Genomic DNA, 25,646 nt, shown 5'->3' with positions numbered 1-25,646 from the left:
GATAGAATAAGGCAATTATATATGTAGATGTTACATATAATTTGTATGACATTTTTACTTTTACTTAAATTATAGTAATCTAAATATGAAAATTACAAATTTAAGTTTATTTTGTTTAAAAGTAAAATCTGTTTTCTTCTTGGCAGATGGCTGTACTAACAGAACCGAAGGACATCTGATACCTTCATATTTTAAAGCAGATGATTGTAGCATCACACAAGACATATATGAAGAGCATGGAAACATCTCAAATATACTCTCAGCCAATGATAGGAAAGAACTATCATCTGATCCTGTTAAAGAACTATGTCCTAATCCATCAAAGACTGTTAAGCAAAACAATAGTGTTAGAAGTGTGAAAGATCAAAGAGTGCAGACAAGGTTGAAGACCATTTTATGCTCAGAATGTGAGAAATGTTTTACAGATAAAAGGAAATTTGCTAATCATTGGAGAATTCACATAGGAGTGAAGCCATATTCATGCTCAGAATGTGGGAAATGTTTTAGTCACAAATCTTATCTTCTCACACATGAGAGAATTCACACAGGGGAGAAGCCATTTTCTTGCTCAGAATGTGGGAAATGTTTTAAATCCAAATTTCAAATTCTTAGACATGAGAGAATTCACACAGGGGAGAAGCCATTTTCATGTGCAGAATGTGGGAAATGTTTTACACAGAGATCTTCTCTTCTTACACATGAGAGAATTCACACAGGGGAGAAGCCATTTTCATGTTCAGAATGTGACAAATGTTTTACAGATAGATCTTCTCTTCTTACACATGAGAGAATTCACACAGGGGAGAAGCCATTTTTTTGCTCAGAATGTGGGAAATGTTTTAATTCCAAATCTCAAATTCTTATGCATGAGAGAAGTCACACAGGGGAAAAGCCATTTTCATGTTCAGAATGTGGGAAATGTTTTATCAAGAAATGTTCTCTTCTTACTCATGAGAGAATTCACACAGGGGAGAAGCCATTTTCATGTCCAGAATGTGGGAAATGCTTTAGTGGCAAATATTCTCTTGTTAAACATGAGAGAATTCACACAGGGGAGAAGCCATTTTCATGTTCAGAATGTGACAAATGTTTTACAGATAGATCTTCTCTTCTTACACATGAGATAATTCATACAGGGGAGAAGCCATTTTCATGTGCAGAATGTGGGAAATGTTTTAGTCGCAAATTTTTTCTTGTTAAACATGAGAGAATTCACACAGGGGAGAAGCCATTTTCATGTTCAGAATGTGACAAATGTTTTACAGATAGATCTTCTCTTCTTACACATGAGATAATTCACACAGGGGAGAAGCCATTTTCATGTGCAGAATGTGGGAAATGTTTTACACAGAGATCTTCTCTTCTTACACATGAGAGAATTCACACAGGGGAGAAGCCATTTTCTTGCTCAGAATGTGGGAAATGTTTTACACAGAGATCTTCTCTTCTTACACATGAGAGAATTCACACAGGGGAGAAGCCATTTTTTTGCTCAGAATGTGGGAAATGTTTTAATTCCAAATCTCAAATTCTTATGCATGAGAGAAGTCACACAGGGGAAAAGCCATTTTCATGTTCAGAATGTGGGAAATGTTTTATCAAGAAATGTTCTCTTCTTACTCATGAGAGAATTCACACAGGGGAGAAGCCATTTTCATGTCCAGAATGTGGGAAATGCTTTAGTGGCAAATATTCTCTTGTTAAACATGAGAGAATTCACACAGGGGAGAAGCCATTTTCATGTTCAGAATGTGGGAAATGCTTTAGTGGCAAATTTTCTCTTCTTGCACATGAGAGAATTCACACAGGGAAGAAGTCATTTTCATGTTCAGAATGTAAGCAATGTTTTACAGATAGATCTTCTCTTCTTGCACATTACAGAATTCACAAAGGTGAGAAGCCAGAATGGGGGAAATTTTTTAATCAAAAATCTAATCTTCTCAAACATGAGAAAATTCACACAGGGGAGAAGCCATTTTCTTGCTCAGAATGTGGGAAATGTTTTAAAGATAGATCTTCTCTTCGTAAACTTCAAAGAACTCACACTGGGAAGAAGCCATGTTAATCCCTTGGTGACAATCTATTTTTTTGTTTTATATTTATACCAATAAAACAAATGACTATTCTGCATAAAAAGAAGTTGATACATAACATTTAACTTCTGTCTACTATGGCAGACTAAGGGTGCTTTTACATGGAGTTCCTCTTTCCGTTCAGTGGTCCTGTCGTGGCCTCCATCTGAACCCCTCCCACCCTCAAATAAAAACCCGGATTTGGACGTATTCACTTGTGGAACCACTGACTATAATGGTGCAGATGGAGTCTGTAATGCACCATTTTTGGGGGTATATGCTTACTGGAGGTTGACACCCAGACGCAGTCTACTACAGCTGGGTATGCGCCTCCATTAATTGTATACGTCCGATGGGATTCCATCGGTGCATACGTCCAAATCCTGTTTTGTGGGGGGTTCGAACGGAAGCTCCAATGGGACCAATGAACAGGGAGAGGAACGCAGTGTGAAAGCATCCTTATCCTTTAGATGCCCTTTTATTTTGCCAAAAGGGTTAAACATTTAGCAGCAAGTTTTAGCTTTGATTATTTTAGGGCAATTTACACAACTTATTTTTTAGGGACCTATTTGTTTTCAAGTGTCTTTCAGGGGCCTATGTATTCGACATTTCCTTGAAGGAATATCACTTTTAAAATAGCACCCCGTGAAATATTCAATACGGCTTTCAGGTAGTTTAACTCTTTGGGTGCTTCATAAGAAATAATGGAAAATGGAATTATTGGAATGAAAAACTGTGAAACTATCATAATGTTTGGGGAGGCTGTGGGTGCCCTATAGTGGTGTGGGGGCCATCATATAGTGTGTGGGGGTCTGCAATCACTCTCTATGGGAAGTACTGTGGGGACCACCATCAACAGGGCCACTATATCGTGTTTAAAGCCCCTGTGGTGGCAGCCATCATAGTGTGTGTGTGTGTGTGTGTGTGTGGGGAGGGACTGTGGTGCTTATGTCAACATTTTCTGAGATCCGTATCATTGTAACTTTTCAGGTTAGAGCTGTGCAGGCGCTTATTTTTTGTGTCCTGAGCTGATGATTTTATTATTTCCATTTTGGGGTGAATACAATGTTTTCATCGCTTATTGCATTTGTTTGCGAGAGCATAATCAATTGGCATAATCAATTTAATATTTTGATAGACCAGAATTTTGCGTATGTGGATTTTATTTTTCTGTATTTTTAATGGGGAAAAGAGGGGTAATTCAAGTAAAACTATTTTTTAGGATTTAAAAAAAAAATCTATATTTTTATTGTATTTAGTAGTTCCTGTAGGGTAATTTACTCGCCATCAGCCGATTGCTTGTACTACAGGATTGCTGTATATAGCAAAAAGTCATGGTCTCCGATGAACGCTACCCATGGATTGGTTTTCTTAGCAGTACAATCTTTACGGACACGGTGTCTTTAGCAGACCCCCAGTTGTCATGATAAACCATCGGGTGGAATGATGGCTGGTTAGAACCATGTGCCCCTCGGCCACGTGCTGTACATTCCATTTAGAATAAGGTTAAATGCTGCAGGCGGAGCGGCTCTCCACTCGCGGCGGTTAGCGGCATGAGGATGGCTTAATAACAAAACCATCATTTGCCAGCAAACATGCGGGCTCAGCTAAGAGTGCATGAAAGACGGAGCTGGCAAATGTGTCAGTACATCATATATGTTATGTTTTAATCCCTTCCCAACATATTAATTTAGCAATGGGATTAGATACAGTATCACATGTAAAATTAGGTTCAGCAGTCAAAATTACACTTGACAGGATTAGATACACAACTCAGCAGCTCAGTAGATTGTATCACAGATCTCCTGATTTGATACATTGGCTTAGAAGACAATATTACGTATGCTTAGATACAGTGAATAAGCAGATGGTATCACACATGATAGGATTAGATACACATAGCAAAGCAGTGTGGCACAAGACCGGATTAGATACATTGGCTTAGAAGTCAGTGTGATGGTGGGATATGGTATACTGTGTATCATGTAGTGTAGGTTCGTATTTTACGCTTGGTTCACTGTCCATTATTTGTATTGCTTGTGTGTACATTGTATTGTCTGTAGGTAATCACCCCCTGTAGTGTTCCTGTCCCTCAGTCTGGGGAAAGGGGGCCTGGGATCCACCTAAATTCTTTGCTTACCTGGGGGATATGTCATTCTGGGTGAGACTTACAAGAGAGAAGAAGCAGGATTGAACCTCTGAGGGAAAAGCTGTGGCTCCTCATAGAGACCTGGACATTTATCCCATTACTGGACTGTATTCGTGTTTCTTTACTATTTTTACCTTCTGTATGGTGGATTATGTTATGGACCATTTGATTTGCTTTGAATAGATGCTCGTATAGATTGTACAGCCATCTCTGTCTGTTGATTGTGTGATATGGGAGAAGGACCCGATCACAACTGGTGGCAGCAGTGGGATCAACAGAGCGCAGCCTAATGGAGATCCACCCACAAAGTGAGTACAGAAACTGTATCGCATCCAGTCTAAAGAAGCCTTAAAGGGAACCAAACATCAGGATTTTCATATATAAGGTAAAGCCAGCGCAGTACTGGCACTATCAGGCACATTCTCTACATACCATTAGTGGGCAGCTTGGATGTTTAGGCTTTGAAATCCAAGTTTGTGAAGTTTAAAAATTCATCAGTTTTTTGACTGACAGCTGCAACTCTGCTGATAATATCCGGGCGGGTTATGCACCTGGTTTCTCTCCCCCCCCCCCCCTCCTCCCCGCCTGTTCCTCCCTCTCTCTGGCTCTATGCAAATTTTTCTATTCAGTAACCTGGCGTTGGAGTTGGTGCCTGTGCATGTCGCTTATCTCCAGCGCCATGTTTCTGAAGCCTGCATTACCTAGTCATTACACTCTTGTGCCTTAGAGGGTGGCGCATGCGCCCTCGCTTCTTCAGATCTAGTTGTGACCGCGGAAGCGCGCACAGTCACAACAGGACTGGAGAACTGCTCTTGCTGATTACTGCTGTGCTGACCCGTTGTCCTGGGGCGGCACGATATCATCTGCTGCAGCTAATCGGTAAGATCAGCTGTTCTTTAGTCTTGTTGTGACCGTGTGTGCTCCCGCTCTCACAACTAGATCTGAAGAAGCGAGTGCGCATGCGCCGCCCTCTAAGGCACAAGAGTATAATGACTTGGTAATGCAGGCTTCAGAAACATTGCGCCGGAGATAAGCGCTATGCGCATGCACCATCTCCGACGCCTGGTTACTAAATAGAAAAATTTGCATAGAGCCGGAGAGAGGGAGGAACAGGTGGGGAGGAGGGGGCTGAAATCCATGTGCATAACCCGCCCGGATATTATTAGCAGAGGTGCAACTGTCAGTCAAAAAACTGATGAATTTTTAAACTTCACAAACTTGGATTTCAAAGCCTAAACATCCGAGCTGCCTACTAAATGGTATGTAGAGAATGTGCCTGATGGTGCCAGTACTGCACTGGCTTTACCTTATATATGAAAATCCTGATGTTTGGTTCCTTTTTAATTGATCTACTTGTGGGTGAGAGTTAGTCCACCTCCTCCCAGATGTCTGATGGACAAGTACTGGGGACGGGGATCCCTGCCCCAAAAAGCCAGTGGGTGGTGTGGTTGCAGAAGAGATGGTGGTTCTGGCCCCAGGTGTATCTCAGGAGTATAAGCAGGAGGCTACTCGCCGAGAACAGAGGAGACAAGAAGCAATGGAGTCCAACGGAGGGAGTAATGTGAGTTGGAGTCTAAACCCAGCGATCCGGGAGCATGTACGGATCACCCGAGCGGACTTTAAGCCATTTGATGAGACTTCCGGAAATGTGGAAGGGTTTTTCCAGGACTTTGAGCAGTAGTGTGCTGTGATGAAGGAGTCGCACTCTGGCTGGATGCGTTTGTTAGTGGGACTCCTGAACGGAAGCCTGGTAGAGGCTTATCGCACCATTGACTCACAGCAGAACCAGGATTACAACATTGTAAAGCGGACAATCCTGGATTACCATGCCATCATCCTAGACTCCCATAGGGCACAGTTCCGAGAACTCCCATGCACCACAGGGGGAATCGTTTAGGAAGTATGCCCATATGATGTCCCAGGCATGTCGGAGATGGCTGGAATCGGAAGACGCTTTCCCTGTGGAAGACGTTATAAAGGTATTTCTTATAGAACAATTTCTTTCCAAGTGTCCCTCAGAAATACAGTAATTGTTAGAGAGCGCATGCTTTGCATATTGGATCGAGCTGCAGCCCTGGCTGATGAGGCCCTTACTATCCGACCACAATGTAGGGGGTTTCTGGACAATAAGCCACAGCCTGCTTCAGCTCCCCAATCCTCTCCAGTTATATCTGCACCTCCACGCAGCTGCAGACTGCTAACCACCACGACTCAGAATTCTGGGCCTCAACAGTTTCAACCACGCCCTAGAGGAGAGGAGATGACGGAGAGGAGATGTTATGATGTTATGTTACAGAGAGGAGATGTTATGGGTGCAGGGAACTGCAATCCAGTTGTCCCGCAAGGACTCTGGGGAACCCCCATGCATATCCACCTTGTCCGGTGCATCTTGTGCAGTCCATCCCGCCTGAGGAAGAAGTACAACCATCACCGGAATGCACTGCTGACCCCTGCACCATAGATGCCCCTGTTGGAGTGTATGGTCTCCGGCCTTTGTCAGGTTCTCCTACTGCCTTCTCCAGAATGCACACTGGAAGGAGTACGACGCAGAGGAGATGTTATTGATGTGGGCAGCCTGGGCATTTGCAAAACACTTGGCCTTCTGGTCGATTGAGGAATGACCTTGCACCAAATCGACCTGTTCATTCTCTACAGACAAATACAGTGGGGGAAGAGTTCTTATCCCTTCAAGTTGACTTGCTTAATGACTCAGACACTGGTGGTCGACAACTAGGGGTTTATGGGGTGCGAGCCACAGCCCCGAGCTCTTCTCACCATCAAAGTAAGCACTTACAGGAGGTCGTGCTGGATGGACAGTCATTGGATTTTGTGACTCTGGGGCATTTCTCACAATAGCTGATCTCCGGGTGGTTTGGCCAAAGACTAGATACATCATGGACCAGGGATTGTTATTGAATTGGCTGGAGGACAAAGGAGGAATATCCCAAAGGTGACTGTAGATCTGGACTTTGGCTTTGTGGTCAAGCAATGTGTGGTTGGGGTGATGAGCGGCCTGCCTGCAGATATTTTCCTAGGAAATGATGTGGGAGATCTACAATGCCAATTTGTGGGTACAGAAAACACAGTTTCAGTGAAGGAGGACACAAAGGGAAGCTTGTCCTTCCAACCCTACCGCTGTAGAAGGGACTATCTACAGCTTCTACATCCGATACAAGCGTGGAACCAACACCAGAATGCTGATGGATTGTCCCAGCAAGAAGAACCATAGCCTATCCACAGCTGAGCAACATCGACTTAATTTTAATACCTATATTCATTGTCACTTATCTGCATAATGAAAATACAAATATATATCTCAAATATAGTTATATAAATATAACCAGCAGACCATGAGAGCTATCGTATGGACCAAATCGCAAAAACACTGAATTCAAGCAAAGAGGAAGAGCGATCATATGGTCAAAAATATAAGATTTTATTCATGGAAAAAGTGACGGGGAGAAAACACTGATTACATCACTGCAAACACCAGGTGTAAATGCATCATAAATAGTGAACTTAATCATCAGACTGCATACATCACAGTCGGTAATTGACGGGTCACTGAAATGGCCTACAATAAAACTAATATACTTATATTTCCAACATACGGAGATGAAATTAAATCCTTAATATAAGGTATACTTCATGCCTGAAGTCCAACAATGGGACACAAAGATATTAATATCATATTAATTGTTATGTAAACCATGCAGGAAGGACACCTAAAAATGCATAGAGAAATAGTATATGGAAATATTATAGATCTATTCATAGAATAGATGCACACCACCTGCAGCAAGGGCAAAATATCTAATTTCCCCTAATACATGATCTGCCAGTAGTAGACACCAAAATTCACAATATAACGTCTATAGACTATTAGAAGGTGCCACTACTAAATCTAAAGGCAATCAATAGAAGATGGAAAGAAGTGCATAACATAGTGCCCGAAGCAGCAAGTGGTCATATGCATATAAAACCCACATGACTGCGGGGGAACAAAGTCATGTAAGCCAAACACAATAGAAGAAACATAATCTCATCAAGACATAGATAATGTTACCTAGGAATGGGTGGATGCAGTGTAAATGCACCCCATGAGCATATCGGTGTAAACCTTCGTCGGGGCGTGACTGAAATTTGAGGAAGTGACATATATATAGGCCGCATCTCCCAACTGATTGGATATCAGAGTGACGCATGCGTCGCCAATCATGAGGGAAATCCCGCCTCCCAGCCGCGTCATGGCCCCAGGGACGCCGGGTAGCCAACCTGGCGTAACAGTAACCATGGAGACACAGCTGAGAGGAACGGGAGATCCAGACAGGCGGCGCATGCATACATACCCATAAATAGATAGAAGAAGAGGAGAATGCAGACTGCCACGTATAAAAAGGGCAGGACATCATCTAACAGGATATATAATGCTAGAAATATATGTAAGCATAGTTAAAGCATAAATATATTGAATACAGCCACTTCAATACATGCACTTATATAAAGCCACATCAATGTATATCCATAATAACAGACTAATACATTTTAAACATATCTCTATGTGTATAATATACAACGATGGACTCAATATAAAAACAAGCCAAACAATACCATATAATCAAGTATAATAATATACATAATAAAAATAACAGATATATTGTTCAAATAGTAAGATATATATAAATTCATGTAACATACATAATATGAACAGAATAGTCTAGGTATATAATTAGATTTTCTTCATGGGTATGCATGCATGTAGAGACGCCATACTGTAATTCCAATTCAGATCAACATAATCATCCTGTAATGGTTGAAGCATGATGAATGATCCAGTAATATCAGGCTCTCAGTACACGTATCTCACTCATAAATATATCGTGTAAGAAGAGGAGGCCTAAATATAGAGAAAAGACATAAATAAATAACAGTATTCTAAAATTAATACCAACGACAATTGCCCAAACGTCTAGAGGAATGGGATAAAACTCATATTCTCATTTAATCCGTGAGGCTGAACAGTCTGTAGGCGCCATATCCATTTTGTCAAAATGTTCATGCACGGTCAGACACGGTCAGTACATAGCAGGGGCACATACTGTATTTTCCGTATTGTAAGACGCACTTTTTTCCCCCAAAAAATTGGGGGTAAAATGGGGGTGTGTCTTACAAAACAGATGTGACTTACCGGGGCGGCAGTGGTGGAGTGGCACCATAGGAGACAGGGTCACAGGACACGCTCAGGGATGTCGCGGCAGGTGCCATTGATCTGCTGGCAGGATGCGAGGGTGTCACAGGATGGGGTATCTTGGCGGCGGGTGCATTGAGCTGACTGCCGACTCCATTGAATCACGCAATGAATTTCAAGAAAATGGCTGCGGAGGTGGTGCGTTCTCAGATTATTGCGATGGACTTCACGAAAATGGCTGCGGAGTCCTATCGGCGCACGCGCCGCCTTCGCTGCCATTTTCTTGAAGTCAATCTTGTCAACTGCAGGTGATTCAATGGAGCCCGCAGTCAGCTCATTGCCCCTGCTGCCGAGACACCCCATCCTATGACACCCCCGCATCTCGCCTGCCTGCAGATCAATGGTGCCCGCGGCGACACCCCCTAGCTTGTCCTAGGACCCTGCCTCCTATGACCCCGCTGCACCACTGTCTTCCTGGAAAGCCATATCCAGGGGATTCAACGGCGCAAGCCGCTACACCCCCGAGCCCGCAGTATTGCCGACCCTACTGAGCCACAAAATCGCTCATAGGTGTCACACGCAACAACATCACTAAAGCGGCCGGATGTGCGTCACAAATTCCGTGACCCCAACGAGATCGCCTTAGCGATCTCGTAGCGTGTAAAGCCACCTTAAAACATATGGTACTTTGTGGAACAACCCATTTAAGAATAGACTGAGATGACATATCACAAATCTGATGGGAAATGGTATCTCATTAGTGATTTATATAAAATCCATTACTTAAGTTACCTACTTGATATGTTGAACCAGGTAGAGCTTGAAAAAAAAACGGTTTTAAGGCAATTGCATCATAGTCACATCCAGGAGTAGATGATAAGAGAAAACAGAAAACTGCCTGAACCTATCCAACCATAAATTTGACCCAATACCATGCCTTCCTAGTAAACAACTACATGGCTCCTCCACTCTGCGCTGTGCATGAGGCTGTCAGGGAGTGAGATGGACACCACGTAATAGCACTGACTCCTGAGCATTTCACCAGACACGAGTGGTACAATGTGAGTGTGTCCAGCAATCTGTCACTCGGAAAATAGGATGATAGTGGTCAACTTGAGGAAGTCACTGAACCATAGACATAATTTCCACATAAAACACTCATGCAATATGGAATTTATTATTATTATTGAAAAACAGTCCAGACCACAGACATGTAATTAGTTATATTAGTATAGACATGCAATTATACCTGAATTTGCTGTCTCTCCCAAATCCTCCATAGACATGAACATTCAACCAAGCGTTCATCTTTTCTGTATGTGGACAGAGAAGAACGATGCTCCCATATTATCAATCAGTGCTTGTTATAAGCCAATATCTGCATTTGTAAATTGATCTTTAAAAAGAACCTGTCAGGTACAAAATCACTATTTACCTGCAGCCATAGTGGTAATCTGAAGATAAATAACATTTAAATCACGTTAGGCTGTTTTACTGGAAGAGCAGCTGAAGGCAGAAAATGAAGTTATATTTTCTCTGTAGCTGTTCGCTTCTAGTGATTAAGGCAGTGTAGGGAGCTGTAACAGTCACTGCTCAGAGAGAGATGACTGCTACAACCCTCTACTTTCTCAGAAGATTGAAAGCGAGCGGCTGCAGGGAGAATTGATTGATTGTAATGCTCACGGGTGCGAACGTGGTGTGGACACACTGGGCCACAGAACACAGAAAACATATAGGGGCTTAATTATGGTGTCTCACCAGGTTTTCACCAGAGCCTCTAAAGGTGAGGGTGTTGCACTGCAGGTGGTAATCACGTGCCACTCATGAAGACCGGTGCTGCGGCAGCTGGCATTAGGGGTTTGGACATGGAGAGTCACTGATGTGGTAGGAGCAGCCAGGATGGCTGATGGGGTATGATGCAGCAGCATCCGGTATAGCAGACTTGGCTGATAGGGTACGATGCAGCATCAGCTGGTATAGCAGAATTGACGAACAGGGTACGATGCAGCTGCAGCCTGTATGGCAGACTTGGCCGACAGGGTACGAATCGGCAGCAGCCGATATAGCAGACTTGACCATTAGGGTACGATGCAGCAGAAGCAGAAAAGTCAGGTACTGGAACACAGAACAGTATTATCAATGCCAAACACAGCACTAAACAGCAACAGCATTAGGGACCTGAGAACTAGCAACGTATAAACCTCGTGGCCAAGGCACCTCCCTTAACGCACTCTAAGAGCACTCCCAGGAGGGTTGTGCAGCATGCTCAGGCCTCAGGAGATGGCGGCAGGGATTGGCGACGGGAGCCACCGCTGAGCGACCAGGAAGGTGACTGCTGGCGTCCCTGCCAGGGGAGGGGGACAGGACAGCGCGGGGACGCTGGTAAGGACGTTACATTGATGATATAGGAAGTTGATTGTGGCTTATTAGCTTTCATTTTCATGTAGCAATGATGCTTTGTTTTTATTCTCTCATACATATTCGATTATTGCAGAACATTTTCTATTTAAAGATCAGATGCGCTGCCAACAATGATCATTTTTATGTTAGCATAAAATGCGCGATCAGTGACAAATGTTTTATTCTTTGACTTTGATTTTTGTACTGGGTAACGATTGGGAATGAACATTAGTAATATTAATTCTTTGTGCTATCATCACATCATATAAATCAGTTATTCATTGAACATTGCTACATACACTACAGTTCAAAAGTTTGGGGTCACCCAGACAATTTTGTGTTTTCCATGAAAAATCTTACTTTTATTTATCAAATGAGTTGCAAAATCAATAGAAAATATCATCCAGACAGTGACGAGGTTAGAAATAATGATTTTTACTTGAAATAATAATTTTTCCTTCACACTTTGCTTTCGGCACAGAATGCTCCTTTGCACAATTCCAGCTTTGCAGAGCTTTGGCATTCTAGGTGTTAATTTGCGGAGGTAATCTGGAGATATTTCGCCCCATGCTTCCCCCCTCCCACAAGTTGGATTGGCTTGATGCGCACTTTTTGAACCATACGGTCAAGCTGATCCCAGAACAGCTCAATAGGGGTGAGATCTGGTGACTGGGCTGGCCACTCCATTACAGATAGAATACCAGCTGCCGACTTCTTCCCTAAATAGTTCATGCATAATTTGGAGGTGTGCTTTGGGTCATTGTCCTGTTGTAGGATGAAATTGGCTCCAATTAAGCGCTGTCCACAGGGTATGGCATGGCGTTGCAAAATGGAGTGATAGCCTTCCTTATTCAAAACCCCTTTTACCTTGTACAAATCTCCCACTGTACCAGCACCAAGAGCAAACCCAGACCATCACATTACCTCCACCATGCTTGACAGATAGCGTCAGGCAGTCTTCTAGCATCTTTTCAGTAGTTCTGCGTCTCACAAATGTTCTTTTGTGTAATCCAAACACCTCAAACTTCCATTGGTCTGTCTATAACACTTTTTTCCAATCTTCCTCTGTCCATTGTCTGTTTTTTTGCCCATATTAATCTTTTCCTTTTATTAGCCAGTCTCAGATATGGCTTTTTCTTTGCCACTCTGCCCTGAAGGCCGGCATCTCGGAATAGCCTCTTCACTGTAGACATTGACACTGGCGTTTAGAAGGTACTATTTAATGAAGCTGCCAGTTGAGGACCTGTGAGGCAACGATTTCTCAAACTAGAGACTCTAACGTTGCTCAGTTGTGCAGCACGGCCTCCCACTTCTCTTTCTACTCTGATTAGAGCCTGTTTGTGCTCTCCTCTGAAGGAAGTAGTGCACACCGTTGTAGGAAATCTTCAGTTTCTTGGCAATTTCTCGCATGGAATATCCTTCATTTCTAAGAACAAGAATAGACTGTCAAGTTTCATATGAAAGTTCTCTTTTTCTGGCCATTTTGAGAGTTTAATTGAACCAACAAATGTAATGTTCCAGATTCTCAACTAGCCCAAAGGAAGGTCAGTTTTATAGCTTATTTAACCAGCAAAACTTTTTTCAGCTGTGCTAACATACTTGCACAAGGATTTAAGAGATTTCTAAACATCCATTAGCCTTCTAACACAGTTAGAAAACACAATGTAGCATTAGAACACTGGAGTGGTGGTTGTTGGAAATGGGCCTTTATACACCGATGTAGATATTGCATTCAAAACCAGACGTTTGAAGCTAGAATAGTATAGAATAGAAATTACCACATTAATAATCTATAGAGTGGATTTCTGTTTAATTTAATGTTAGCTCCATTGAAAAAAAAAAAGTGCTTTTCTTTCAAAAATAAGGAAATATTTAAGTGACCCTAAATTTTTGAACTGTAGTGTATAAGTCCACTAAAGGAATCCGCACTGTCACATTTACAGTCACAAAGGTTTGCATAGACACCTCATTTGACTCAGGGAATGTCATAGACTATGTTTTGAGGGGACATTTTAACCCTGCGCTTTAAAGTTATTCGCCAAAAAACCTGTTTACATTAAAGTCAATTGAGCTCGGAGCTACAGGACATTAATAGGAGCTGTGATTGGTTGCTATAGGCAAGAAAGGACATTCTTAGTATAAGAAGCTTCTGTGTGAGGTAATATGATATCGGTGGAGAGACAGACAGACAGACAGGAAAAGAGGCAGACAGGAAAAGAGGCAGACAGACAGACAGGAAAAGAGGCAAAATGAAAGCATAAAGAAAAAACGACCAGACGTCTTGATTGCAGGTGAAAAAATATATATATTTATTGATCAAATAAGGTGGAATGAAATACTTAACAAAAAAGTGTGAAACAACTGAAAATATGTCTTATATTCTAGGTTCTTCAAAGTAGCCACCTTTTGCTTTGATTACTGCTTTGCACACTCTTGGCATTCTTTTGATGAGCTTCAAGAGGTAGTCACCGGAAATGGTCTTCCAACAGTCTTGAAGGAGTTCCCAGAGATGCTTAGCACTTGTTGGCCCTTTTGCCTTCACTCTGCAGTCCAGCTCACCCCAAACCATCTCGATTGGGTTCAGGTCTGGTGACTGTGGAGGCCAGATCATCTGGCGTAGCACCCCATCACTCTCCTTGTTAGTCAAATAGCCCTTACACAGCCAGGAGGTGTGTTTGGGGTCATTGTTCTGTTGAAAAATAAATGATGGTCCAACTAAACGCAAACTGGATGGAATAGCATGCCGCTGCAAGATGCTGTGGTAGCCATGCTGGTTCAGTATGCCTTCAATTTTGAATAAATCCTCAACAGTGTCACCAGCAAAGCACCCCCACGCCATCACCCCTCCTCCTCCATGCTTCACGGTGGGAACCAGGCATATACACTGTGTGCAGAATTATTAGGCAAGCTGTATTTTAGAGGATTTTTTTTATTATTGATCAACACCTATGTTCTCAATCAACCCAAAAGACTCTTAAATATCAAAGCTTAATATTTTTGGAAGTTGGAGTGTTTTTTTTTTAGATTTGGCTATCTAAGGCTATGTGCGCACACTGCGTTTTTACCCGCGGTTTTACCCACGGTTTTGCTGCAGAAAATTTTTAAGAAATGTTTGGAATCTTTCTGCACACATTTCCCAGCAAAACCTATGGGGAAAAAAATAGCTGTGCGCACACTGCGTTTTTTTTCTCAAGAAAATTCTTTCTGCAGAATTTCTTGAGAAAATTTCTTGAGAAAATGAGCATGTCACTTCTTTTCCGCAGGTGGTTGCGGTATTTCACTCCATTCACTGTAATGTAATTGCGAAATACCGCGGGTATACCGCAGGTAGCAAATGATGTGCGGTATACCCTCGGTATAGCCGCGATTTACCTGCGGTAATGTTCATCACTGCCTGCGGTTTGCAGGGAAGTGATGTCATTATGCCAGGAAGAGGAAGCGGAGCAGAGTAAACACACACATCACACTACCTGGTCGCTGCATGGAAGCACTTCCATGTGACCTCCAGGTGCCCGTGCAGTCTGTGTACCGCTCCAGCCCCGGGCTGCCGGCACTGCAGTATCAGTGTCTGCCCACAGTATCAGCAGCTTCTCACACTGCAGTGCTGGCAGCTGCGGGGATGACGAGCGCTGACTTCAGGAGGTTAGATGAGATCATTGGGACGACCTGGACTCTCATGGGTTAAAGTTTCTTAACATTCAGCCAGACATATTGTTCTTTGGTGTATTAACTCCTGTTTGCTTAGCTATGGTTTCTCCAGACCCTTCCAGTAATCATTGTAATGTAGTTATGTATTGCTAATGTAATTACCTAAGTAGCCATTGTCTAGTCTGTGACTTGCCGACTCCATGTAGATATGCTGAGTCTTTCTATGCACATCATTTAAATGAACATTATCCATGCAGCTTGAAATTCATCCAATGGGAGAAGCAATCTTGTCCAACCAATCTGAGGAGGACGCAGTGTATCCTAAGGGAAAATTATGGCTATAAAAGGGATTTCTTTAAGTCACCATGTGGTTGTTGTTGATGGATGTGCATGATCCAGTCTAAGCTCTTAGGAGCTGACTAGAGGATCAGAATACCTTCTGGCTTCAATCTAGGGACTCCGGTTCTGATTGGAGACCATATCCCCAGTCTAGGGATTTCGACTCTGGCTGCCAGGATTATATCATCATACCAGAGACTACTTAAGGAAGAAACCCAGGTTGGGACAATTTGGTCACCTGGCTACAGACTTTGTAGACCTCACACAGCTTCCTAAATCTGGCGCTATTCCTTTTTCGGTGGGTGCCCGCCGAAAGCGGGGTGCTGCTGGATTGGAGTAAGTGACCCTGGAAGCTCTGAGGCAAGGACATTCTAATCCCTGGTGAGCCAGCGGAAGGGTGAGACTCTGTTGCCTGTTACATTTGCGTTTTGCTGGTTATGTGTTATGTGCCGTTAATATTTTGGGGATCCAATAAAGTCTTAATATTGTGATTCCCTCACCCTGTGTTGTCTGAGTAGTGTTCCACCCACGGTTAAGGAGGTCGTGCGTTCAGTTGGGATGAGCCCTGAGCCACGCTGTCTTTCTAAAGGCGGCTGGTTCAGTGGACAAGAGCACCCACTGAGCCCCGTGTCTCCACAATCATTACCTGCTGTGACGATCTCCTGCTCTGCTGACGTCAGCGCTGTCACTGCCTTCTATGCCCATCTCGCAGGCGGCCCAAGACTGTCACTAGCGGTGACGTCACGGGCTCTCGCGATACTGCTGAGAACGCGGAGGGCATAGAAGGCAGTGACAGCGCTGACGTCAGCAGTGCAGGAGATCGTCACTGCAGGTAATGATCTCAGCTAACCTCCTGAAGTCAGCGCTCATCATCCCCTGCAGTGACCTGGGCTGACCTATTGATGTTAGCTCAGGTCACTGCATTACTCTCCCAGCCAATGGGGAACATTCTGTTTTTCATTGACTGGGACATTGACTATGGTATGGATCGTTGTGAGACCCCCTTATTGGATTACTCCGGACCTGGAATTGATTGTTCTTTTCAATAAATTGGTGAAAGAGGGAATGTTTTGGGGTGTGTTTTTTCAAATAAAACTTTTTTTGTTGTCTATTTTTTTTTTTTTATTACTGACTGGGTAGTGATGTCAGGTATCTAATAGACACTTGACATCACTAACCCCAGGGCTTGATGCCAGGTGACATTACACATCTGGCATCAACCCCATAATTTACTCCGTTTGCCACCGCACCAGGGCAATTGGATGAGTCGGGGCAAAGCGCCAGGATTGGCACATCTAATGGATGCGCCACTTCTGGGGCGACTGTGGCCTGCTATTTTTAGGCTGAGGAGTGTCCAATAACGGTGGACCTCCCTAGTCTGAGAATACCAGACCACAGCTGTCCGCTTTACCTTGGCTGATGATCCAATTTGGGGGGGACCCCACGTTTTTCGTTATAAATTATTTATTTAATGTAAAATAACAGCGTGGGGTGCCCTCTGTTTTGGATTACCAGCCAATGTGAAGCTGCCAGCTGTGGTCTGCAGGCTGCAGCCGTCTGCTTTACCCTAGCTGGCTACAAAAGATATGGGGGACCTCACGTCGGTTTTTTTTTTAATTATTTAGTTATTTCTTGGCTAAATACAAGGCTAAGCACCCTTTAGTGCCACATGAAAGTCTCTAAAGGGTGCCAGAGCTTAGAATATGTAGGGAGGTGGGACATTATATATGTTTTTCTCATCTATTATCTATCTATTCATCTATCCATATTTCCCTCTATCCATTATCTGTCTGTCTATCTATCGATTATCTATATTATCTATTTCAGTTACAGCATAAAAAACCGCAGGGACCTATCTGCGGAAAAACCGCGTCATAATCGCGGCAAAAACACATGCGGTTTTGGTGCAGTTTTTTACTGCAGGTTCGGTAATCTTCAACTCCCAGAAGTTTCTCGTGAAATTTTCTTGAAAAAAAATCACTTTTCTAGTGCGCACATAGCCTTATGAGGATATCTGTTTGAGCAGGTAACTATTACTGTGCAGAATTATTAGGCAACTTAATAAAAACCAAATATATTAACATCTCACTTGTTTATTTTCACCAGGTAAACCAATATAACTGCACAAAATTTAGAAATAAATATTTCAGACATGCAAAAACAAAACCCAAAAAAATGAGTGACCAATATAGCCACCTTTATTTATGATGACACTCGGCAGCCTACCATCCATAGATTCTATCAGTTGCTTGATTTGTTTACGATCAACGTTGCGTGCAGCAGCAACCACAGCCTCCAGACACTGTTCCGAGAGGTGTACTGTTTTCCCTCCCTGTAGATCTTACATTTTATGAGGGACCACAGGTTTTCTATAGGTTCAGATCAGATGAACAAGGGGGCCATGTCATTATTTTTTCATCTTTTAGACCTTTACTGGCCAGCCACGCTGTGGAGTAGTTGGATACATGTGATGGAGCATTGTCATGCATGAAAATCATGTTTTTCTTGAACGATACTGACTTATTCCTGTACCACTGCTTGAAGAAGTTGTCTTCCAGAAACTGGCAGTAGGTCTGGGAGTTGAGCTTCACTCCATCCACCCGAAAAGGTCCCTCAAGTTCATCTTTGATGATACCAGCCCATACCAGTACCCCACCTCCACCTTGCTGGCGTCTGAGTTGGAGTGGAGCTCTCAGTCCTTTACTGATCCAGGCTCTGGCCCATCCATCTGGCCCATCAAGAGTCACTCTCATTTTTATCAGTCCATAAAACCTTTGAAAAATCAGTCTATTTCTTGGTCCAGTCTTGACGTTTTATCTTATGTTTCTTGTTCAAAGGTGGTCGTTTTCAGCCTTCCTTACCTTGGCCATGTCCCTGAGTATGGCACATCTTGTGCTTGTTGATACTCCAGTAACGTTGCAGCTCTGAAATATGGCCAAACTGGTGGCAAATGGCATCTTGGCCGGTTTACGTTTCATTTTCCTCAATTCATGGGCAGTTATGTTGTGCCTTTTTTGCCCAACACGCTTCTTGCGACCCTGTTGGCTATTTGCAATGAAACGCTTGATTGTTTGGTGATCATGCTTCAAAAGTTGGAAATTTCAAGACTGCTGCATCCCTCTGCAAGACATCTCACAATTTTGGACTTTTCAGAGCCTGTCAAATCTCTCTTCTGACCCATTTTGCCAAAGGAAAGGAAGTTGCCTAATAATTAAACACACCTTATATAGGGTGTTGATGTCATTACACCGCACCCCTCCTCATTACAGAGAGGCACATCACCTGATTTACTTAATTGGTAGTTTGCTCTCAAGCCTATACAGCTTGGAGTAGGACGACATGTATAACAAGCATCATGTGATCAATATACTCATTTGCCTAATAATTCTGCACACAGTGTAGAGTCCATCCGTTCACCTTTTCTGCGTTTCACAAAGACATGGTGGTGGGATCCAAAGATCTCAAATTTGGACTCATCAGACCAAAGCACAGATTTCCACTGGTCTAATGACCATTCCTTGTGTTCTTTAGCCCAAACAAGTGTCTTCTGCTTGTTGTCTGTCCTTAGCAGTTGTTTCCTAGCAGCTATTTTACCATGAAGGCTGCCGCACAAAGTCTCCTCTTAACAGTTGTTCTAGAGATGTGTCTGCTGCTGGAACTCTGTGTGGCATTGACCTGGTCTCTAATCTGAGCTGCTGTTAACCTGCGATTTCTGAGGCTGGTGACTAGGATAAATTTATCCTCCGCAGCAAAGGTGACTCTTGGTCTTCCTTTCCTGGAGCGGTCTTCATGTGAGACAATTTCTTTGTAGCGTTTGATGGCTTTTGCCACTGCACTTGGGGACACTTTCAAAGTTTTCCCAATTTTTCGGACTGACTGACCTTCATTTCTTAAAGTAATGATGGCCACTCGTTTTTCTTTACTTAGCTGCTTTTTTCTTGCCATAATACAAATTCTAACAGTCTATTCAGTAGGACTATCAGCTGTGTATCCACCAGACTTCTGCACAACCCTACTGATGGTCCCAACCCCATTTATAAGGCAAGAAATCCCACTTATTAAACCTGACAGGGCACACCTGTGAAGTGAAAACCATTTCCGGTGACTACCTCTTGAAGCTCATCAAGAGAATGCCAAGAGTGTGCAAAGCAGTAATCAAAGCAAAAGGTGGCTACTTTGAAGAAACCCAGAATATAAGACATATTTTAAGTTGTTTCACACTTTTTTGTTAAGTATTTCATTCCACATGTGTTAATTCATTGTTTTGATGCCTTCAATGTGAATCTACAATTTTCAGAGTCATGAATATAAAGAAAACTCTTTGAATGAGAAGGTGTGTCCAAACCTTTGGTCTGTACTAATTATATATATATATCTATATATATAATTGCCTTATTCTGTCTGTCTGTCTGTCTGTCTGTCTGTCTGTCATGCTCCGAAATTGTGTCCTTACGGTGACACAAAGCTGATTGGCCGCTGGGCTCGCCATGGCCCCGCCCCCCCACACGGATTGGCCTCTCTCCCCGGCTCTCTGCAGGCCCCGCCCCCCTCACGCAATGCACGCTCGCTCTGGCCCAACTGACACGGAGCCGCGACTCCCAGGTGAGTACACACACGCATCAGATCACACTCACTCTCACACTCACTCTCACACACACCTCCCACATCACAACATGCTGGGATATCGCTTGCTTCTACACCGGCTCCGTCAGGATCCCGGCAGCGCCAGACATAACCTTGCGATGCTGGGATCTTGACGGAGGCCGTGAAAGCTGGTAACCATTATACACATCGGGTAACTAAGGTCCCTTAGTTACCCGATATGTATCATAGTTACCAGTGTACACCGGCTCACAATCACTCTCACACACACATCACACACACATCACACACACATCACATCGCATCCACACATCAAGGTCCTGCAGCGGCGGAAAATACAGACACATAACAGCACACACACATAACAGCACACACATACACACAAATCAGATCACACTCACACACACCTCACACATCACATCGCATCCACATACTCACAACATCCTGGGATATCGCTTGCTTCTCGGCGGCGGTACTGTGCTGTTAGCTTCCAGGACCTGCGGGAGGATCACATGGCCAGAAGCATGTGATATCCCCGGATGTTGTGAGTATAAGCGCGTATGTGCGATATCGTCAGTGTCTGTGTGTGTGAGTGGATGCGATCGGGTGTGTGTGAGTGGATGCGATCGGGTGTGTGTGAGTGGATGCGATCGGGTGTGTGTGAGTGGATGCGATCGGGTGTGTGTGAGTGGATGCGATCGGGTGTGTGTGAGTGGATGCGATCGGGTGTGTGTGAGTGGATGCGATCGGGTGTGTGTGAGTGGATGCGATCGGGTGTGTGTGAGTGGATGCGATCGGGTGTGTGAGTGTCGGCAGAGGAGCACGGCGTGCTGGAGGAGGCTGGGAGCAGAGAGGCTGATCATGGGGAAGGCTGGGAGGAGAGAGGCTGATGCTGGGGGAGGCTGGGAGGGGGAGGCTGGGACGAGGGAGGCTGATGCTGGTGGAGGCTGATGCTTGGGGAGGCTGATGCTGGGGGAGGCTGGAAGGAGAGAGGCTAATGCTGGTGGAGGCTAATGCTGGTGGAGGCTGATGCTTGGGGAGGCTGATGCTGGGGGAGACTGGGAGGGGAAGGCTGATGCTGAGGGAGGCTGGGAGGAAGGAGGCTGGGAGGAGAGAGGATGATCCTGGGGAAGGCTGGGAACGGGAGGCTGATGCTGAGGGAGGCTGGAAGGAGAGAGGCTGATGCTGGGGGAGGCTGGAAGGAGAGAGGCTGATGCTGGTGGAGGCTGATGCTTGGGGAGGCTGATGCTGGGGGAGACTGGGAGCGGAAGGCTGATGCTGAGGGAGGCTGGGAGGGGGAGGCTGATGCTGAGGGAGGCTGGGAGGAAGGAGGCTGGGAGGAGAGAGGCTGATCCTGGGGAAGGCTGGGAAGGGGAGGCTGATGCTGGGGGAGGCTGGAAGGAGAGAGGCTGATGCATGGGGAGGCTGATGCTGGGGGAGACTGGGAGCGGAAGGCTGATGCTGAGGGAGGCTGGGAGGGGGAGGCTGGGAGGAAGGAGGCTGGGAGGAGAGAGGCTGATCCTGGGGAAGGCTGGGAAGGGGAGGCTGATGCTGAGGGAAGCTGGAAGGAGAGAGGCTGATGCTGGGGGAGGCTGGAAGGAGAGAGGTTGAGGCTGGGAGGAGAGAGGCTGATGCTGGGGAAGGCTGATGCTGAGGGAGGCTGGGAGGGGAAAGCTGATGCTGGGGAAGGCTGGGAGGACGGAGGCTGGGAGGAGAGAGGCTTTTATTTATCAAATGAGTTGCAAAATCAATAGAAAATATCATCCAGACAGTGACGAGGTTAGAAATAATGATTTTTACTTGAAATAATAATTTTTCCTTCACACTTTGCTTTCGGCACAGAATGCTCCTTTGCACAATTCCAGCTTTGCAGAGCTTTGGCATTCTAGGTGTTAATTTGCGGAGGTAATCTGGAGATATTTCGCCCCATGCTTCCCCCCTCCCACAAGTTGGATTGGCTTGATGCGCACTTTTTGAACCATACGGTCAAGCTGATCCCAGAACAGCTCAATAGGGGTGAGATCTGGTGACTGGGCTGGCCACTCCATTACAGATAGAATACCAGCTGCCGACTTCTTCCCTAAATAGTTCATGCATAATTTGGAGGTGTGCTTTGGGTCATTGTCCTGTTGTAGGATGAAATTGGCTCCAATTAAGCGCTGTCCACAGGGTATGGCATGGCGTTGCAAAATGGAGTGATAGCCTTCCTTATTCAAAACCCCTTTTACCTTGTACAAATCTCCCACTGTACCAGCACCAAGAGCAAACCCAGACCATCACATTACCTCCACCATGCTTGACAGATAGCGTCAGGCAGTCTTCTAGCATCTTTTCAGTAGTTCTGCGTCTCACAAATGTTCTTTTGTGTAATCCAAACACCTCAAACTTCCATTGGTCTGTCTATAACACTTTTTTCCAATCTTCCTCTGTCCATTGTCTGTTTTTTTGCCCATATTAATCTTTTCCTTTTATTAGCCAGTCTCAGATATGGCTTTTTCTTTGCCACTCTGCCCTGAAGGCCGGCATCTCGGAATAGCCTCTTCACTGTAGACATTGACACTGGCGTTTAGAAGGTACTATTTAATGAAGCTGCCAGTTGAGGACCTGTGAGGCAACGATTTCTCAAACTAGAGACTCTAACGTTGCTCAGTTGTGCAGCACGGCCTCCCACTTCTCTTTCTACTCTGATTAGAGCCTGTTTGTGCTCTCCTCTGAAGGAAGTAGTGCACACCGTTGTAGGAAATCTTCAGTTTCTTGGCAATTTCTCGCATGGAATATCCTTCATTTCTAAGAACAAGAATAGACTGTCAAGTTTCATATGAAAGTTCTCTTTTTCTGGCCATTTTGAGAGTTTAATTGAACCAACAAATGTAATGTTCCAGATTCTCAACTAGCCCAAAGGAAGGTCAGTTTTATAGCTTATTTAACCAGCAAAACTTTTTTCAGCTGTGCTAACATACTTGCACAAGGATTTAAGAGATTTCTAAACATCCATTAGCCTTCTAACACAGTTAGAAAACACAATGTAGCATTAGAACACTGGAGTGGTGGTTGTTGGAAATGGGCCTTTATACACCGATGTAGATATTGCATTCAAAACCAGACGTTTGAAGCTAGAATAGTATAGAATAGAAATTACCACATTAATAATCTATAGAGTGGATTTCTGTTTAATTTAATGTTAGCTCCATTGAAAAAAAAAAAGTGCTTTTCTTTCAAAAATAAGGAAATATTTAAGTGACCCTAAATTTTTGAACTGTAGTGTATAAGTCCACTAAAGGAATCCGCACTGTCACATTTACAGTCACAAAGGTTTGCATAGACACCTCATTTGACTCAGGGAATGTCATAGACTATGTTTTGAGGGGACATTTTAACCCTGCGCTTTAAAGTTATTCGCCAAAAAACCTGTTTACATTAAAGTCAATTGAGCTCGGAGCTACAGGACATTAATAGGAGCTGTGATTGGTTGCTATAGGCAAGAAAGGACATTCTTAGTATAAGAAGCTTCTGTGTGAGGTAATATGATATCGGTGGAGAGACAGACAGACAGACAGGAAAAGAGGCAGACAGGAAAAGAGGCAGACAGACAGACAGGAAAAGAGGCAAAATGAAAGCATAAAGAAAAAACGACCAGACGTCTTGATTGCAGGTGAAAAAATATATATATTTATTGATCAAATAAGGTGGAATGAAATACTTAACAAAAAAGTGTGAAACAACTGAAAATATGTCTTATATTCTAGGTTCTTCAAAGTAGCCACCTTTTGCTTTGATTACTGCTTTGCACACTCTTGGCATTCTTTTGATGAGCTTCAAGAGGTAGTCACCGGAAATGGTCTTCCAACAGTCTTGAAGGAGTTCCCAGAGATGCTTAGCACTTGTTGGCCCTTTTGCCTTCACTCTGCAGTCCAGCTCACCCCAAACCATCTCGATTGGGTTCAGGTCTGGTGACTGTGGAGGCCAGATCATCTGGCGTAGCACCCCATCACTCTCCTTGTTAGTCAAATAGCCCTTACACAGCCAGGAGGTGTGTTTGGGGTCATTGTTCTGTTGAAAAATAAATGATGGTCCAACTAAACGCAAACTGGATGGAATAGCATGCCGCTGCAAGATGCTGTGGTAGCCATGCTGGTTCAGTATGCCTTCAATTTTGAATAAATCCTCAACAGTGTCACCAGCAAAGCACCCCCACGCCATCACCCCTCCTCCTCCATGCTTCACGGTGGGAACCAGGCATATACACTGTGTGCAGAATTATTAGGCAAGCTGTATTTTAGAGGATTTTTTTTATTATTGATCAACACCTATGTTCTCAATCAACCCAAAAGACTCTTAAATATCAAAGCTTAATATTTTTGGAAGTTGGAGTGTTTTTTTTTTAGATTTGGCTATCTAAGGCTATGTGCGCACACTGCGTTTTTACCCGCGGTTTTACCCACGGTTTTGCTGCAGAAAATTTTTAAGAAATGTTTGGAATCTTTCTGCACACATTTCCCAGCAAAACCTATGGGGAAAAAAATAGCTGTGCGCACACTGCGTTTTTTTTCTCAAGAAAATTCTTTCTGCAGAATTTCTTGAGAAAATTTCTTGAGAAAATGAGCATGTCACTTCTTTTCCGCAGGTGGTTGCGGTATTTCACTCCATTCACTGTAATGTAATTGCGAAATACCGCGGGTATACCGCAGGTAGCAAATGATGTGCGGTATACCCTCGGTATAGCCGCGATTTACCTGCGGTAATGTTCATCACTGCCTGCGGTTTGCAGGGAAGTGATGTCATTATGCCAGGAAGAGGAAGCGGAGCAGAGTAAACACACACATCACACTACCTGGTCGCTGCATGGAAGCACTTCCATGTGACCTCCAGGTGCCCGTGCAGTCTGTGTACCGCTCCAGCCCCGGGCTGCCGGCACTGCAGTATCAGTGTCTGCCCACAGTATCAGCAGCTTCTCACACTGCAGTGCTGGCAGCTGCGGGGATGACGAGCGCTGACTTCAGGAGGTTAGATGAGATCATTGGGACGACCTGGACTCTCATGGGTTAAAGTTTCTTAACATTCAGCCAGACATATTGTTCTTTGGTGTATTAACTCATGTTTGCTTAGCTATTGTTTCTCCAGACCCTTCCAGTAATCATTGTAATGTAGTTATGTATTGCTAATGTAATTACCTAAGTAGCCATTGTCTAGTCTGTGACTTGCCGACTCCATGTAGATATGCTGAGTCTTTCTATGCACATCATTTAAA

At 44.0% G+C, this 25,646-nt stretch overlaps 1 protein-coding gene across 2 annotated transcripts in view; it reads left to right on the top strand.

Annotated features, from left to right (window-relative positions):
• Positions 1-4,423, top strand: part of LOC142245449 (uncharacterized) — a 106,291-nt gene extending 101,868 nt beyond the window's left edge. For both annotated transcript variants that reach the window (XM_075318165.1, XM_075318164.1), the window contains exon 3: positions 147-4,423. In XM_075318165.1, coding sequence (XP_075174280.1) covers positions 147-2,065 — 1,919 coding nt within the window. In that variant the 3' untranslated portion in view covers positions 2,066-4,423. The remainder of the gene's footprint in view (positions 1-146) is intronic.
• The last annotated feature ends 21,223 nt before the right edge of the window (positions 4,424-25,646 follow it).

This window comes from Anomaloglossus baeobatrachus, chromosome 7 (genome assembly GCF_048569485.1).
Source record: "Anomaloglossus baeobatrachus isolate aAnoBae1 chromosome 7, aAnoBae1.hap1, whole genome shotgun sequence".
NCBI lineage: Eukaryota > Metazoa > Chordata > Amphibia > Anura > Aromobatidae > Anomaloglossus > Anomaloglossus baeobatrachus.
This window is presented reverse-complemented; position numbering and strand designations above follow the sequence as displayed.